We start from the raw sequence: 18,339 nt of genomic DNA, 5'->3' as shown, positions 1-18,339 counted from the left end.
TGATTCCTGTCATTGGCGTGAAGAAGCAAAATTCGACGCGTGTTTGGGAGCCTTTAGGACAGAAGGTGCAGTATAAATGAAAGAGGCTCCGATGCTTTTTCTGTTTTTACTTGATGCAGAGAAGATCGTAGCCCTGTGAAAGTTGTGCGTGTGTCTGTGTGTGTACAGACCCTTCAAGGGAGCCGTGGCTTTCTGTAAATAATCCTATTTTTCCTGTTAGATCAGATACTTGCCCCTTTCCCACTTTTGCATTTCACTTGAACTCTTCGTTAATTTGGGGAGAGGGAAAACTTAAATGAAAATGTTTCTGGTCTTGTTGTTTGCCTTTCGAAGTCAAAGATGACCATGACTGGTTGGTTTGGTTGCTGTGAAATGTGAATGTCTGATCAGGCCAGTTTGTGCTTTGAACGGTGTACGGCACGTCAAGCAAGAGACTCCTCTTTGGGTTGCTTGGTCAACAGCGGATGTGCTGCTGTTGCGAGATTTAGGGTATTTGCGCTTCTGCTGTGCCTCAGCGGGTCTTCTCCGCTTGTTGACAGTAGCTCCAGTAGGGATGAGGCTTTGCCAGGTGAAGTTCGATCGTGAGCAAGATCTTCCCAAGACTTCAGGTCAACGTGGAAATGTTTCACGGATGACTTGAGCAATGACTTCTGGTTTTAGAGCATGCAAGCTAGCTGGCAAGGCTTGCCCTGAGTTCAGGCTGTCTGGATGATGGAGACAAAGGATTGGGAGTGCGGAGGTCCAAGTCCTGGTCCTGGCTTGGCCACTGACTTCTGGTATGACCGTAGACAAGCTATTTCTCTTACTTCAATTTCTCATTTATAAAATAGGAATAGCGCTTCCCGCTCTTGTGGATGTTGAGCACTGGAGGAACGCATACCCAGCGTACCGACGTTGTTGGCATGAGTAGTGTAAGTGCAAAGTACCTTTCGTCGGGCTTCACTCTGGAGGGTGCATTGCAGCCTTGATGCTATTGTTCAACCACCTTGACAAGAGGCAGAGCAATGTGTGGCACCTTAGGAGCTGATAGGATCAGGAATCCATAAAGAACCTGGGGAAGGATCTGTGCCCAAGCATCGCTTGCAGGCTTTCAAGGCAAGGAGGTGCTGCTCTGAAGGTCAGTCCTAAGGTGCCTTAAGTTTCCAAGCCAGGTTTTTTCCCTTCCCTTTTTCCCCTTCTCCCTGGGTGTGGTTGGTACGAATTGTTCACGGGGGAGGCATGTCTTGGAGTAAAACCACCATCTCAGCAATGCGCAGAGCACTCTGGCGTGCACGAGCTGTGAGCCCTGGCTGATAAATGGTGCTCATATCCCATTCAAATATGATGCAAGCAGTTTTTTTGTAGTTTGTCTTCCATTGCGGTAGTAAAGTTTTTAATTAGGAAAGCTAATGAGATCGATTAGTCATTAGAACTGACCTCTGGATCTCTGCAAGGAGTGTGCATGTGTGTGCTGGGCTGATAACGGGGGACGCTGGGGTATTGTTTGTAATAAAAGCGTAAAGTGTTTGATTTGAGTGAAATGTGCCACGGGGAATACATCATGCGGAGAAAAAAAATTACAACCCTGGGAGCCTGTAATGAAGGGAATTAAACCAACATCCTATCTAAATAACATGATTATCTACACAAAACCCCTCAGCTAGCAAGTAATAATAGAAAACTGAGCTGCTTCGGAGAGTCTCTTTCAGAACGTGGTTAATGCTGGGGACTTTCACACAGGCAGAATCAGAAGAGCAGCTCCTATATGAATACAACATCCAATTACTGCCGTGGAATAGAGTTTACCAGGTGCCCGCCTGTCTATATGTTGGTGGAGGGGGGGGAGACGGGGACGAGACTGAAAGCTGCAACAATTTGGGACCTCTATTTCTTCCACGACTTGTATGTGCGAGGAAGTGAGGGGTGCCAGAGCGGAGTTTGATTGGGCTGCTGATTGATTAGCAGCAGCGAGAGCTTGTAAAAGCACAAAAAATGCTCAATAATGTATTCAGCAAATCCCCAGCTTAGTAATTGTGTAAGGTCAGAACATGGGAGGCAAAGAGTCAACTAATGTTTAGCTATTATTCAGCCGTGAAAGAGCCTGCTTAGGTAAATGCTTACAGGGATGCGAACATGCAAGAACACGCATGTGTGAGGCTTGGAAAAGCGAGAGCGCTGGGGAAAGCCAGGACTCCTGGGTTCAGCATCCTCCTTGGCACTGGTATGGGAGCTTATGTCCCTGAAACCCTTTAAGACCTGAAAAAGGGTCTCTAGGGACATCATTATTAAATCTTGGGGAGCAGAATGGCCGGGGTGTGTCGGCACGAGCACTGCCTTCCCGTTCTGTGGCAAGGGGATGTTGGCCACGTGTTTTAGGAGCTTTGCCAGCAGCATCACGTAGAAGGTGAATGAGGATCTTTGAGGCTGTTTGGGGAAGGAGAGATTCTGGTACCGCGCCTACCCCTTTTAAAAAAAAAAAAAAATCATTTCCCCCAGTTCCTGACATCCCGAGGACAACAGAATGGAGGAGGGCCTGGTCGGCAAGGTTCTTTGGGTAAATCTGATGCCTTTTATAAGACCAACTAAATAGTTGGAAAAATGTGGAGGCCTGGTGTGGTGTTTAGAACCTACTGCGGGGGCTTGCTTTCTTCTCTTGCTTCGAAATGGTCCAGATCTGGGGACCTACTGAGTACAGCGCAGCAGAGATCTGCTTGCCTTTGCCCTTGAGGAAGGCTGAAGCTATGTGTCCTATGTGCTGGAGCAGGATGGGCTTGGCAAGCGGCTTGAATTGGTCACATGTGAACAGGGTCTTGCGATTCATCCCTTCATTCCCGCTTCCACCGTTTATTCCATCCTGTTGCAGTCCTGGTCACAGTTTTTTGAGCTACTTATGAAAACCTGAGATTTCTGCAGGTGGGGGGAGTTGGGGTCTCTCGGAAACACGGGTCTTGACAATGTGCCTCGCAGTTAGTTAAAGAGGGCAGAGGAGAACTCCCAGGAAGATTTAATTTATTCAACTTGTTTTATTTCTTTATAACCAGACTCTTTTTTTTATTTTTAACCACGAAGCTGCTGGCTTTAACTTCCTGGCTTTTGGGGCATTAGACACTTGACGTGCCCTTTTTCATGTCTTTAATACTCTTTGTAGCATTGCTGTTTTTATTAACGCTCATCAGCAATGGGAAATTGAATGCTGAGAACATAAGAACTGCCATGTACCGGGTCAGACCATAGGTCCATCTTGCCCAGCATCCTGCAGCGGAGAATGGAGGCTGGGCGGGAGAGTGAGCTGGGTCTGCCCAGGCTTTTCATAGAATCACAGAAGTGGGGTCGAAGGGACCTTGTAGATCTTCAAGTCTGACCCCCCCCGCCTGGGCGGGAGAAAAAAAAACTGGACTCAAATGAGTCCAGCCAGGTAGGCATCAAGCCTCTTCTTAAAGCCCCCCAGGGTAGGAGCCAGCACCACTTCCCTAGGAAGTTGGCTCCAGCTCCTAGCCGCCCTGACTGTGAAGTAGTTCTTGCGGCTGTCCAGTTTGGAGGCTGTGCCCATCAGTCCTGTGCTCAATACTGATGTCCTTTTCCTCTAAGCATGTGTCTACTCCCTTTTCTTGAATCTGGCTAGCCTCTCAGCTCCCACCACCTCTGGAGGCAACGACTCCCACCCTTTAATACCTGCTTGGTGAGAGAGAACTTCCAAGGGTTAGTTTTAAACTTCCTAATTTGATGCCGTGCCCCTAGTTCTTGTCTGGTGAGAGACAGGCTATAATAAATCCCTACTGACTTTCTCCTCGCCATTTAGAACTTTGTAAACCCTTCTCATACCCCTTCCCGCCAGGTTTCTGAACTGAACAGGCCTGGCTTCTTTAGTCTGTCCTCGTATGCCACTCATCATCCTCATTCTTGTTGCCCCTCTCTGGACCATCTCTAGTCCTTCTGTCTCCTTTTGGAGGTGCAGGGACTGAAGCTGGGCACACCATGGATTTATAAAGGGGCACGATGATACTCTCCGTTTTGGTTACAATTCCCTTCTTAATAACCCTGATTTGCTGCTTTGACAGCTGCAGAGCTGATGTTTTTAGCAAATGGTCCACAATGACTCCCAGGTCCGTGGGTTGCCCTTGCACAGGATCCTGCCCTCTTGTAAAGACCCTTGTGCTAAGCCATTGAACAACACAAAAATGGAAAAGGCCTGTTTCGACCGAGTCATCTCTGGGCATTGCCCACTCGGCTGCATAAACTCCTGCGTTTGGTGAAACGAAAATGGTGTTTTATCTGATATAACTTGCTGAATATTTGTAATGCCAGCCCTACCGTATAATGGCAGAAGCTGCAGCTGCCAGAAGAGGATGTGGCACTTTTAAAATGACTGCCATTGCTGCATGAACTTCAGCGGAGGCAGATGCCTTGCCAGACGAGAGTCAGCCCAGTTATTTGTACTGAACTCTTTCCAAGTCTGACTGCCTAGAAAAGAGGATTTCCATAGGGTGAAATGTGTGTGACGCTCTGCAGGCTAACACAACGATCTTGGCGTTCCTCAGAGGTCATCCTGTGCGTGTCAGAATTCGTGGGAGAGTTGCAGCATTTATTTTTATTTGTGAGGCCTCTAACCATTCACCTCCCCAGTCGAGCCGTCTTCTCTCCCCTTTCTCATATGCCAAAGATGCTGACCCTCCGGCTGAAGCTGGAAAAGGTCCATGCTGCACTTTCTGTTCCACCCCTTGAGAACCTGACACGGGCATCGAGTTGCTGAACAGGGGGCAATTTTTTTCCCTCTGTTCCAGCTCTGGGGCATATTATGACCCCGCAGTGGAAATGTGCTCTGTCTACACTGGATCTTAGCTGACTGCTCTCCTACTGATACTCATTTTTCTAGTTGAGACACCTTTGTAGTGGCTACTCTGTACTACTAACCACCTAGTTATTACCAGGCACCTAGTGTAGCTCGCACACGAGTAAGGCAGAGGCGAATATTGGCAGGCACAAAGTTTTCAAAATAAAAATAAAAGTGGTTAGTTGTTCTCTCTCCACCTTCCAGTAATTTTAATTAGAGGATCTCCAAGAAAAACAGCCAGCCCTTTAAATCAGTTATAAAACCAGAAGACTTAGTCTCAGCATGTAGTGTCAGCTTTAATTATCTGGGCAGTTATAGCCGTATGTTATAAAAGTCAGGCAATTAGACGCATTCCTTAAAGCTGTGAAAAAAATTGCGAGCTATCAAGTAGAGGAAAAACAGAGTTAAACATATAACTGTTAATTGCATGAAGCATTCAGCAGAATAAACCAGCATGTAGATCATATTGCAAAATATTATGAAAATGAAAATGATTAAATACATAAATCTGTTTCAAATGTAGATGTCAGGGATATAAAGGTGTTCTCTCCGAATGTGCTTGAATGTCTCCAAGGACTGTTATATATTGGGCAGGCTGGAATATTTCTGCTCCTTAATACATAGTTGGAGTAATGCTCGTTTTGATCAATAGTGTGCAATGATACAGCTGAGGACCAAGGGGCACATCTACATGTGTGCTTTAATGAACATTAGCCTATTTTAATGCGCATTAAAGCATCACTAACCCCCCCGCTACTTAGTTAATGCGCATTAAAATAGGCTAATGCACATTAAGCATCACTTAAAAATTGCGGGCATTTTTACACGTGCAAGTGTCGCAGCACCGGGTGCTTTGAAAAGTGCCTGGAGCTGCAACACTTACAGTGTATAAGCAGTAAAATGTGTGCTGAGAAAATGGCAGAAATGCACTTTTGAATTAAAATGCATAGAAGGTGCTTCAGTTCAAAAGCTCACCACCACCATATTCTGCACGCTGACGCACGTTTTGCTGCTTGTACAACTGCATGCAGCATTGTGCAGTTTGCATCAGCTCACGTGTGGAGCAGACTCAATTAATTGAGTCTGTTTTGAACCGGTGAGTCTCCGGTGTATCACGGGACGAAAAGGTATGTGTATAAATGCCCTGTGCTCTTTAGTTAATACTCATTAAGACCGGCTAATGCACATTTGCCTAGTATGTCACAATGGAGGTACTAGATTTAATATGCATTAGTTAAAGCGCATTAATACATGTGTAGATGTGTCCAAAGTGTCTTGTGCCTGTTGACATGGGCAGATCATTCCTTTGTCCTCCAACAGATTTGGCTGAGCAGCTGCAGGAATTCCTCCTTTTGGTTCTCAGGGTCAGTGTATTTGTGACCCACTTGCCGCCATAAGAGTCTCTTTGTAGGCAGATGCTAGCTGACCCCCCCAGTTAGCACACAGTAAAATGCAGCACCAGACCAGGCTGTTCTTGCTAGACCTGTCCCTCCCTTGGATGGAAAAAAGGTTGAACGCTGCATTAACCATCTGAGTGGTTGTGTTATGTGTGTGCATGTGTGTATGTGTGTGTTGGTGGTATGTGCCTTACTGAGCCAGCTGAAGATCACTGGGTTCAGTGGAGGAGTAGTGTTGTCCTTAGTCTTAGCTGGCAGCTACTCTTTTCAAGACAGTATGCATCAGGCAGGTTGGCCTCTTTTCAAATTTTCTCCTTTAATTCAAGCTCTCCTGTTCACTTTCTTCCAGGGTCCAGCCTGTACCTTGTGAGGAGCCCCCCGGCTAATAAAGTAATAAAGACCCGCTATAGGATAGTGAAGAAGAACGTGGCTTCCCCTTCAGGGTCCTCGTCGTCCTTCAGCGACCCCACTCCCAGCTGGAAGACGAGGCGGCTTGCAGGATCCAGGTAACATTTATTGGCTGTGGTCCTCAGCTGCCATTGAGATGGTGTCTCAGGATAAATCAGCTTCGGGAACTCGAGAAGCAGCCATGCGGGTTGCTTAACTATGCTAGTCTATTATGTTACTCTTGCATATTAGTCACAGGAATCACTTAATTTTTCTGTTTGTTTAGCGGCTTCTATGCCCAGTATATTGACTTAAAGTGTAAAATCTTATTAGTAATCATGTTAGCCTCAGTTGGGCTGGTGACAGATAGCTTTTTCCCACAGTCATGCAAGCCACTTCCTATTTACTCCCTGTTGCAATGAATTGTTTTCACCTAGCAGTTAAATAACCTGTAAGGGAGCTGGGGAAATGCATGTGATTCTCCTCTGAGCAAGCGCCTGTTGAGGACTGCACCGGAGGGCACCCGCAGCTGTCAGCCCTCAAGGTCTGCGGGCCCATTGTGCTAGCCTTGTGTCTCTAGGATTTTAATTGAAAATACCCCTCCCCTCCCATCCGTTGGCTGCAAACACAGAAGCTGCATGGGGTGAGTGGCCCAGAGCTGCTCTCTGCAAAAACTCCTCCTGGCTATGTGAACAAGAGCAGGCCGACCCGAAGCTGCTTTCTTCCCCACCACGTGGAAGTCGCCTATCAAACCTCTTGCCGCGGGAAATCTTTAGGCTAAGAATGAATGTGATTTAAAACAAATGGTTGTTTTCAAGTCTGGATATCTTATCTTATATGTGGTTACAATTAATGATGAAAAGCGTCATGGCAGAAGATATGAAGTGCCATGTTTGAGGGTGTAAGCCAGCTTCTAACTGGTAGAGATGAGGATGAGACGGATTTATGGGAGAAAGGATCAGATTACCCTGTATTTGATAGATTGTCTCATCCCTTCCTATGAAACTTTTTTGGCCACTATCTGAGATGAGATTCTTCCATTGAAGGAGGCACGAAGAACAGTACTGAGTGCTTCTGCAAACCATCCCCTTGCCCCTTCTTGTTCTAAAAAGCTCCAGTAATAGGTTTTGGGCGCACAACTGACCCACTAGTAGGTTTTGGGTCCAGTGTGTTGCATTTTCCCTCTGGGGAGCTTTCTGAGGTCCCTTGCTTTTATGGTGTGTGTTGGTTACTGTGCAAAGGCAAATATTTTAATAAGGGAACCCTGTTACAGCATCATTTGCCCCCCACCTCTAACTCCTCACGAGCTAAACTAGCTGACTTGAAGCTTCACACGTGCTCTTCTCTGTGAAGAGAATTGCTTTTGGAAAATCTGGAGTTAATTGCACCAGTCACAGGGGAAGTGAGAGTTTAGAAAATGTCAGCTTTTGCAAAGTTTTTGGAAGTCTTTGTCTTGTCACTTTTTATCTTGTTGGCTTTCATAACTTCGTGCCTCTGACGTAGGTGCAACTTTTGGAGTAATTTTGGGGTAACAATTGATTTTTATCTGAATTGTCAGAAGCCAAAGGGCTTGTCATATATGAACATTGTGGTGCATGGGGTTTTTAAATAGTTGTTAGGCTGGGACTAAGGGCAGCTTTCAGTCCAATATGTGAGCTGGGTCAGCATATAGCATCCGCTGTATCTGCCAAACTGCATAGTCATGTGCAGTCACCCACCTGTTACTGCGTGAATACAGCAAACTGGCAGAGTTACGGTTCCACAATTGGCTTTAAGTGCTCACTTTCTTGGATGGTTGGCACCCTATATGTCTGTCCTCAGTATCTTTGCGGCTGCCTCCCATGCCTTTTTCTAAGCTTCTGATGACCCCTTCATCCTCCCTGTTCCTCAGGGGGAATGTTCTCCTTCTTACATACTGCCCCTACGTTTCACAGGAACAGCCTACAGAGCTGGGAACCATCCTCAAGGATGTCTCTCTAAACCAGTGATGGTGGATGTGCAGCAGGTTATGACAGGGGAGAGATGGTTTTAGATATGATCCCCCCACTACAGAAAGGATGTGAACAAGTTGGAGAGAGTCCAGTGGAGGGGAAGACAAATGGTTCACGGGTTGGGGATCATGACTGATGAGTGGAGGAACTGGGCTGATTTAGTTTGGAGAAGAGAAGACCGAGGGGGATTGAACAGCAGCCTTCACCTCCCTGCAGGGGGGCTGCAAAGAGGATGGGGCTGGGCTGGTCTCTGTGGGGGCAGACGACAGGACAAGGAGCAATGGGCTCACGCTGCAGTGAGGAAAGTTGACTTTGAATATGAAGAAAAACATACTCATGAGGACGGTAGTAAAGCACTGGAGCAGGCTACCCAGAGAAGTTGTGGAGTCTTCATCATTGGAGGTTTTGAAGACCAGGGTAGACAAAGCTGTGGCTGGGATGATGTACCTGGGGCTGGTCCTGCTGTGAGCAGGGGGTTGGACTAGACATGACCTCCTGGAGTCCCTTCCCATCCTCCTTGTCTGTGATTCTAAGATAGCGTATGGTCATCCGCAGTCTACAAGTGCCTATGGGGTTGTGCCACTAGGGTAGGCCAGACAGCTGAACAGGTCATTATCTATTTCTGGAATAGCCCAAATGGAGCACTCTTATCTTTGTATAAAAAAAGAAAATGCTGTACGGTAAAATTGCAGACTCTTTTTGCCAAAGTCTTGGTTTTCCTTTATAGTTTGTTCATGGGACGTTACAGCTCCAGGTATGTGTGTATATACCTGGAGCTGTAATATATGTGTAATACACTGGAACAGGTTACCCAGAGAGGTGGTGCACTCTCCATCCTTGGAGGTTTTCAAGACCGGTCTTGACAAATCCTTGGCTGGGATGATGTAGCTGGGGCTGGTCCTGCTTGGAGCGGGGGGCGTTGGACTAGATGTGACCTCCTGAGGTCCCTTCAACCCTCGTTGTCTAGGATTCAGTGATTCTGTAGGAAGGCATATTTCTTGCAATTCATTTCTTGTTCCTCTTTGGTCCTCCAGTGTTCTCATAATACTGAATCTATCGAGTTTTGGATCAGAAGCCATTAGATTACTGATCACTGTTGCTTGTATTGGTAATCTTTTCATAGAAAAGCAGGTGTGTTTTTGGTAAAAGGAGGAGCATTTTTTGGTATTAAATGCTCTTTAATAGGGTATTAAATACCCTATAATATTCTCAGAGAACACAGGGAGAATAGCAGCCCAGGAAACTGTGTGGGTTAAGTCTTTTCCAGATTTGCTTCAACGTTAAATCAAGGTTTCTGGTGAAGGTAAGTCCTGATCCCTCTTTGTCAAGAGGTTAAATTGATCCATCCCTATTCAGGTCGGTTGTCAGTATTAAGGGGTTCAGAGCCAGGGGTTGTCTACTCTAACCTCTGCCATTTGGAGTGACAATTTGCCAGGTTTCTCCAGGTATTTTGAGTGGCAGAGACCCCCAAGTGAACTGTCCTAAGTCCGTAGCTGCCACTAACCAATGCAATTACATTACCATCAGCCTGGAAGTTGCCCCCTCCTCTGTTAAGTTAGGTATATCTGGAGAGTGTTTCTCTCGCTCTCTTCTTTTTTTTCTTCCTGAACCAGCAGTATTGATCGCATCTTGCTCCTTTATTTAAATCCATTAAGTTGAACCTATCTCGGTGGAAACAGTTGCCTCTTTCTTTATGTGGTACAGACAGTCTTGTTAAAATGACCATTCTCCCTCTGTTACTGCATTCACTACAAATATTGCCCATTTATCTGAAAGCCAGAGAGAAGATTGATTTTTGTTTCTTCTTTTTTTCTTTTTCCTGACCACAAATGTTCTGTGAAGGATCTGGACAAAACTGCTGCTTCAGTGTCTCTCTGCGTTTAATGCTCCTCTAACTGGGGCCTGGAAAGAGAGACTTTGAGCAAGGGTAGCAGGGTCACACCCATCATATTCCCTAATTGCCCTGATCTTACCAGGTAGCAAGAGAAGTTGCATCCTGTAGACACGATTTGCTAGTTGATCAGGGCTCTGAAATCACTTCCTGAGCCAGTAAAACAGGACAACAATGTTTTGGAGCTTGGGGGTGGGTATATGGAGGAACGTCATCATACTGTCACGTGCTGCACGAGACCGTTATCCCATAGATGCGTGCCTGGCGTGGGAGTCCCGTTCAGGATTGGGCAGTTGCAGAGTGGTGGTACCAGGGGAGGAAGCAAAACGAGCCTTGCAGAATGAGTGATGGGTGCGATTAATATTGGGGAAGCTGTGGGAGAGAGGGGCAAGATCAGGCTGAAAGTAGAAACTGGCTTCACCAGTTGCTGTCAGGAAGCAGCTCTCTCCTTGATTGTGCTCTATCCAGGTCATAGTTTCATAGTTTCTAGGTCCTTATGGCCTGCTCATTATCACACAATTTGAGCATCTGATTAATTGAGCATTTGACTGGTGAGGGGCGATAGTGGGGAGGAAAGGGGCTAGGGGCCGCTGGGAGGAGCAGAGTTCGTTGGGTTGGACTATCAGTCTTGCTCGCCAGAGCCGTCACGTTAGCGAGGAGTAACTCGATTTGGTTTTGATTGGCGGAGAGCTTCCACTTGTGGAATAATCTTCTCCTTATTAATCTTTGACTTCATTAAATTGTGTAGTTTAGATCTTATGGCGGCTTCATACAAATCTTGATAAAATGCCATCCTCAAATTAAAACAATTATATTTTAAAGAAGCCATAAATCTCCGATTCAGTCTTCCTATTACCTTTGTTGCGTGTGATCAATCATACGGCCAGCCGGGTGAAAGCACATGGCAAATGCTTTTTCTATAGTTCTTACATTTTTCTTAGGCGTCGGAGAGGATGTTCTGAACAATGGAGTGTAACAAAAAATGATCTATTAGGCTGTGAGCTGCTCTCCGGAGGGAGGGAGGGGAAGTCTGGGCGTTTGGGCTGTTAAAAACCGTTCTGGAGGAAGCACTGGAGACCGTTCTAGGAGACAACCATCCTGCGCTGCTGGAGGAAGGTTTGGGGTCTGAACTGGGTTGGGGATATGTCGTCTGTGGTTCGGTGACATCTCAGACCTATTCAATATACTCCAGTCCTGGAAATGACTTGTGTTGAAGGTGGCCAGCCCAACAAAGTTGGCTTGTTGCTGTCTTTTAAAATTTGTTTAAATGATCCTGAGCCTTGCTGGATATTTTACTGCTCTTTCCCGCTTCCCTTTGCATGCTACTTGGTTGCTGAGATTTGCAAGCTCATCACTGTGGTATCTTTGAGTTTGTACAATCCCAGTTGAACTTGGTCCCTGCACACTACTGTGACACTTCATGATGAGGTAGCCCAGCCCAGCTCAAACGGGAGCGCCGCTGGTGGCAGGAATTGAGCCTTTTTCGAAGGGGGGAGCGCCAGGACGTGGCTGGGAAGTTCCCACAGAGCAGTAAGCAGAAGATGGGTGGTTGTGCCAAAACAGCAGGGAGGTTTTGCATCGGTGCGGGGGTTAGATCGAGCACATGTGCGTGGCATCCTCCCTCCGGCGAGCTTGCGGCTTGCTTGCTGCGAGGCTGCCGCTGTGATTTACTGACCTTTTAGTTTTACCTTTTGTTATGTCAGACAGAACAGCAAACGCTCTTTTTCACGCCCCTTTGGCGCCGAGCCACCGTGCTGTACAACCAAGGGACTTGCGCGGGCCCAACGCAGCGCTGGGTTTACTTGGCTACTGCAGTCGGAGCCGGCAGGGCTGGGCAGGCTCCAGCTGTTCGAATCCAGCTTGCTCACGATGCACAGGGACCTACGTTTTCTGGGTGTCCCTTTTATTTAATGGGCTTCAGGTGGGAGCCGCATCGCTCATCTGCCTTTTTTTCTGCAAAGGTGGAGCCTGCTGCGAGTAGGGTTGTGGCATCTTTTCCATCTCAGCAGCAGGAAAGTCTCATGGGAGGTCTGTAGCAGGCAAGACCCATAAAACAGCTGGCTAGAGGCAGAAGACAAATCTGCCAGGAGGAACCATGAGTGGTGGGGAAAATGCTGCTGCCATAGGCACCCAACGCTAATCCCTCGGTGATTAGTTGGTTTCTCCTCTTATTGCTAGATTGCATTAAACTTCGCCCTGCTGCTGACTTTTCTGGAGGCGATAGATGGGAGTATATTTTAAATTAATTTTACTGCACTTTTTGTAATATTTTTGTTTTAAATAGATTTATAAGCAACTTGGGGGCTATTTCTACAAATTTATGAAGATAATTTTCACTCTCTTGATAAGGTTAAATTTACACCTGCTATTTCCATATTAATTCACATTGCTAAGTGGATCTAATTTTCTTCCGTTCTTATATCTAGTGAGCATGGCCTTTCCTAATGCAATTTCCCCCTCACTAAATCACTGTGATCGGGAGTCATGATCGAGTTAAATTAACTTAAATTAATTTACTTAATAAGAGCTTCAGATCATTGTGAATGAGGTTAAGATTTATTGATTCTCCTTTTCACTCCTCCCCCTTATCGCTTCCTGCTTGGCGGGGACGCCGTTCACCCAGGCTGTAGCTTGCCAGCCTTAAATTTCATTTTTTGCCTGTCGATATCCTGTGTGGTCATCGCGTGTGAATCATGTGAGAAATCTTAGCCCCGTCCTAATCCTCCTGTGGCCGCAGGAGCGCTCGATCGGTGAAGAGCTTGCTGCGGCACAAGCGGTGCTGCACACTCATAAAGTTTTATTAGCAGATACTTGAAATAGCAGGCGGTTTGTGGTCATTTGTTTGCCAGCCATGCTGCTGCTGCCGCCTCTGTTGGCCAGGCCCCTCTTTCACCACATTTTCCTGCCCTGTCGGTACGAGGTGCTGGCTAGGACATACCTTGATCGGTGCCGGTGGGTGGAGAATGGGAAAGTACTGCCCGTCATAGACGGGACCTTCCTTGCTAGTTGAGTTGCTCCCCTGAAGTCAGGCTGTCCCCGCAGACTTCAGCAGGACAAGTAGTAAGATGCCCACAGAAGAGTGCGCTTTGCAAGGCAGCAGTCGGGAGTGTCCGAGCTCCTAAACCCAGGATTACATAGCAGATTTGTTAAGGTTCAGGAGAAGCAATATAAAAAGGCTGGGACGTCTCTTGTGACATGCAACCGTCTCAGGAACTCACTCTGGAAGAGTGGAGGGAATTCGTGCTTGGGTCAGTGCATCCAAGCCCTGGAAGCAGTGAAATGCTGGGTGGCGAGTGATACTTGTCCTGTTAAGCCAAGGTGCGCGGCGGATTCCCAAGCGCTGCTTGGGCTTACGGATCAGACGCTCCAAAAAACCTGGTTTAGGAAGGAAGAGTTGCAAGTGTATTGCTAAGCTTTTTTTCCAAAAAGTAAGCATGGTGTAATGTCCACACCAGTCTGTGCAGTCCTGTGCAAGCTGCGTCTCTGCTCCTCCCGCTCTGGAGCGGCTGCTTGGATTTGGCTCTGTGACCGATGCAATGTGGAACTGTAATTATAATTATTATTGAAGTGCTTCATTTAAGCTGCTCTTATTAATATGAATAGGCAGCGCAGCCGCATTGAGGGTCTAGTCGCAGCACAGGCTCCCCAGGCCCCGAACAAGAAGACAGTCTCTGCTCCAAAGTGCTTCCAAAAGGCAAAGAGCTTAGGACAGGTGGAGATGGGCAAGGACACGCTGAGACGATGGGTGGTCGCCAGGGTAGACTGGGGAGCTCGGCTCAGCCTCTGATGGAGCGCTCTCAGGTGCTCTGCTGTCATTATGGTGAAGGAGGGGTTTAATTAGTGCTTAAAACTACATATTATACAATATAGAATCATAATTGTAAAATGCCTACTTTGATCCTACACACACTCATTTGCAAGATTAAGCCTTGTCACAGCGAGGTGACAAATGAGGTAGCAGCCGAACACAATGGCAGATGAAACGAGAAAAAGCCAACGGCAAAGAAGCACGGCAGAGGAACAAAGTGGCTGTAAAACAAGTCTGTTTTAGTGCGGCGAGTCTGAGTGCGGCATCGCTGCCCATATGTTACCAGCTCGTATTGCCTTCGTGGGCAGCCTGGCAGAGCCTGGAAGCCAGGACTTGGCAGGGCACTTCAGGGGCAACCGGTTTGAATGTGCGTGCACGTGTGATGCATCTGCACATATGCCCCATCGCTAATTTGGAAACCCAGATGCTTGCTTTGGAAAGGTTTTGCAGTTCACCTTGAGGGGCTGTCATGACATCCAGCACTGCATCCAAACACCGTAGCTAGAGAGAAGGGAAAATATTTGCCAGTGAAGGACTCGGTCGTTTCTCGGTCAGTCTGCAGCCTGCCAGGGGGGCCACGGAGGTAGGCTGCAAGGATGGATCTAGGACCGGGGCTGGGGAAGTCAGCTAACCCCCCCCCCCAGCTCGCGGTGGCTTGAGGAAGCCTTCATGAAGAGGCAGAGCTGAGTCAGTTGTGCGCTGCCCAGGTCCTAGGCCAGGAGGTAGTGTGCCCAGAGGTAGCTCAGCTGCCCCTGCGCAGCATTGCTCTGGGGGGACCAAGTGCTACCCTAAAGCAGCTGTGCTGCGTGGCTTCCTGTGCCAGAGGCTGTGCACAAAAAAATCATTTTGCACTTGTTAAATTGGGCCATGGACAGAAAGGCTGAGGGCCAATTTCTTCCCACTCGGGGAAAATGGGAGATTTTGGCTTCTAGCCACGTCCCTTAGCTAGATGCTGTGTGTCGTCTCAGGAAAGCCGTGCTGGGCTGATCCTGCTGAGTGATGGGAGGATGCTGGACTCGTTTGCTGGGGAAGGACTGGTGGTTTCTTCAGGCTGGACCGTGGGTACTTCAGAGCTGCATGTGCACAGGGCACCGTGTGTCCCTGTTAGCTCGCTCTGTGTTTGTAAGCTATTAGATTTCTCCTTGGATCCGGTTCCTTTTTTCCTGCGTGATTTGCCCGGCGTTTTTTTGCCATCATCATTCCCCGCGGTAGGGCCTGATGTGACCGGAGCGGCAAGCCTGAGAGAGAGAGAAGTTGCTACCTCTCCACCAGCCTCCTCTTTGAGCCCTTTGTAAGAGTCCCTGGAGGTTGTTGTTTCACGTGCCTTTTGCTGGCGATGCCCCCCGAAATCTAGTCTGCCTTCCTTGCTTCAGTCAGACCCACCTCTGCCTTTTCTATAAGGAACGACTGTTTTCCCTCTGCGTGGATGTTTAAGTCACCAAGACAAACAGGCCATCTTTAGCTGAGAAACCGTATCCTCTAACCTGTGCTTCCCTTGCCTGACTTGCGCGATATTCTCCCTTGCCTGCCAAGTTCCTTATTTAAATGGCAAGCGATTATGCAGGGATGTCTCTCTTATGTGAAGCAACTTGCCTAAGGCTACGCGAGAAGTCAGTAGCGGAGCTGGGACAAAACCCAGCGTTCCAGCTCTGTGCTTTCCCCTTTAGAAAATGCGGCTTCCCCAGTGCACACTGGTTATTTAAGCAGCCTGCCGGTGAAGGGGCAGTGGATTGGGGAGGCTCTGCGGCCTCATCAGCGAGCTCCCTGCCGTGCTTTTGTAGGAAGAGGTGGTGAGCTCGCGCCAGCTAATTTCATGAAGTCCTCTCCCAGGGCAGCAGTCTGAAAGGCTGACATTTTTCCAGCATTACCCCCGTGCTCATTTGGATCTTGGCAGAGTAATGTTTTCCTTTGAGATTTTCCTCGCTACTTGATCTACTTTTTGCTGACATTTCTCGAGTCCTGTTACGAGCTTCTTTGGAGGAGTGAAATAGGCGTTTTGCCTTCCTGAGATTTTGTTACCACACTGTTTAAAAGGTCAGCTTATTCTTTCCTGTAATGGAGGTAAATGGCTATTTCACAGTTCCACCGAGCGGTGAGCACAGGTTTAAGACGCTGGAGTCGTTCTTCTGTTGCTCGATCTGTATTATTTCCCCCTTTTGTCAGCTGGGACGCGCACGTTAACTCTGCGCATCGGAGTCGCTAACTTGACCATAGGCAGCGGAGTCCTGAGTGAGTTAAAGCCTCGTGCCTCAAGACAGTGAGGCACGTATGCGCTGCGGACATACGTGCCAGCGCCGCTTACCCTCCTCGATTTGCTGTTTTGAATTTTTGCCGAATGCAGAACCACATTGGTGGCTGGCTGCAAACACAAGTTGCATGTTAATCGACAGGAGCATTGAATCACAGAATCAGAAAATGAGGTTGAAGGGACCTTGGGAGGTCACATCTAGTGCAACCCCCTGCATAAAGCAGGACCAGTCCCAGCTACATCATCCCAGACAAGGCTTTGTCTAGCTGGGTCTTAGACGTCTCCAAGGATGGGTCTTAGACATCTCCCACCACCTTGCTAGGGAGCCTGTTCCAGTGCTTTACTTCCCTCCTTGTGAGAGTCTTTCCTAATATCCAACCTCCACTTCGCTTGCTGCAGCTTGAGCCCATTGCTCCTTGTCCTGTCGTCTGCCCCCACTGAGACCAGCCCAGCTCCCTCCTCTGTGCAGCCCCCCTGCAGGGAGGTGACGGCTGCTGTTCAATCCCCCTCGGTCTTCTCTTCTCCAGACTAAAGCAGCCCAGTTCCTTCAGCCTCCCCCCATAAGCAGGGATCCTGGGTTTCTCTGTTTAAAATTCACAATTAAAGCAGTGTTGTAGCTGCGGTGGCCCAGGGAAATGTGCACAAGGCGAGGATTTTTGTGAGCCATACCTTCAGTGCGTGAGGCCTGAAGGAGAGTACCGTGACGCCTGGAAACCTGTCTCAGTGTATCCCAGGCATGCACTCAGTCCAAGAAAGGTATCACCTACAAGAATTCTTGCCGCTCCTGTGTCAGTTTATGCACGCCTTAAAAATTAAACCTCAACACCTACACTGATTACGAGCTTCCATTTATGCCTTCCTGGCCCGGCAGTATACTGTGCAATTGTACTGAACCTTCCTCTGAGTCTGGCCTTGCCTTGCAAACGTGAATGAGCTTCCTGTCACTTCTCTGAGAGAGGCCAGGGTTAGCCTTTCTTTAGAGACGAGGAACCCGAGTTATAGGAGGTTAGTAAGTTGCTCCCAAGTCCTACCATCTTTGAGCTAGGAAGAAGACTTGGATCTCCCAGGTCACAGTCCTGAGCCTTGCCCACAAAAGAGGTCGACTTTACAGAGGGGTCTGAGTGGCGCCGGATCCTCTGTTCCATTTTCAGAAAGGACTAAAGCGTTTAAGAGCCTCGAGCTCGTTGTTCCCCAGCACTTTTGCAAATGGGACTCAAGTTCCCACGTGAAACCGGCACTCTGGGACAAGTTACTGAACCCCTTTGTACAGTCACCGTCATTTGATTGAACTCATCTGCCATAAAAACCTGCTGATTAGTTTTTCCTAAGCTTGCAGTTACAGTAAAAGGGTGGCTCCGGTGGGGCACATATAAGTAGTCCGTTGGAGATGCCTTAAAAGCTTCCTTACTCTCTACTGGTAAGTCATTTTTCCTCCCCTTGGTTTGCACTGCCAGGACTGGGTTGCCTCTGATCGCCAGCCCAGCCCTGAATTACAAGGCAGTTCTTTTCAGTGCTCTTAGAAGGACACAAGTACCTGGGTGAATTGTAATGAACTATTTATGAGGAGTCAAACAAGTGTGATGGAGCGCTTCTTAAAGAAAAATAAAGAAAAGAAGATAGGGTTGCTGGGAAGTGAGGGAGACCTTATAAAACAGCTGTTGATAAAGAGCTGCTAAAGGAGTATGTGGAAAATTTGAACATAAATCAGTGGTTCTCTTCTGTGTGCCAGGGTATTAAAATAATTAGCATATGAATTTACCACACACTGACTATTACGTTTGGGAACTCAGGCAACACGGCAAATGTA

At 47.7% G+C, this 18,339-nt stretch overlaps 1 protein-coding gene across 1 annotated transcript in view; it reads left to right on the top strand.

The window, feature by feature from the left end:
* The window catches only part of ZC3H3 (zinc finger CCCH-type containing 3), a 296,545-nt gene that overhangs the window by 96,193 nt on the left and 182,013 nt on the right, over window positions 1–18,339 (top strand). The window contains exon 4 of the mRNA XM_090040765.1: window positions 6,557–6,713. Within this exon, the coding sequence (XP_089896891.1) occupies window positions 6,557–6,713 (157 nt within the window). The remainder of the gene's footprint in view (window positions 1–6,556; window positions 6,714–18,339) is intronic.

The sequence above is a fragment of the Crocodylus siamensis genome, chromosome 3 (assembly GCF_052110815.1).
Source record: "Crocodylus siamensis isolate JL-2025a chromosome 3, ASM5211081v1, whole genome shotgun sequence".
Taxonomy (NCBI): Eukaryota; Metazoa; Chordata; order Crocodylia; family Crocodylidae; genus Crocodylus; species Crocodylus siamensis.
Note: the sequence above shows the minus strand (reverse complement) of the source record. Positions and strands in the feature narration are given on the sequence as shown.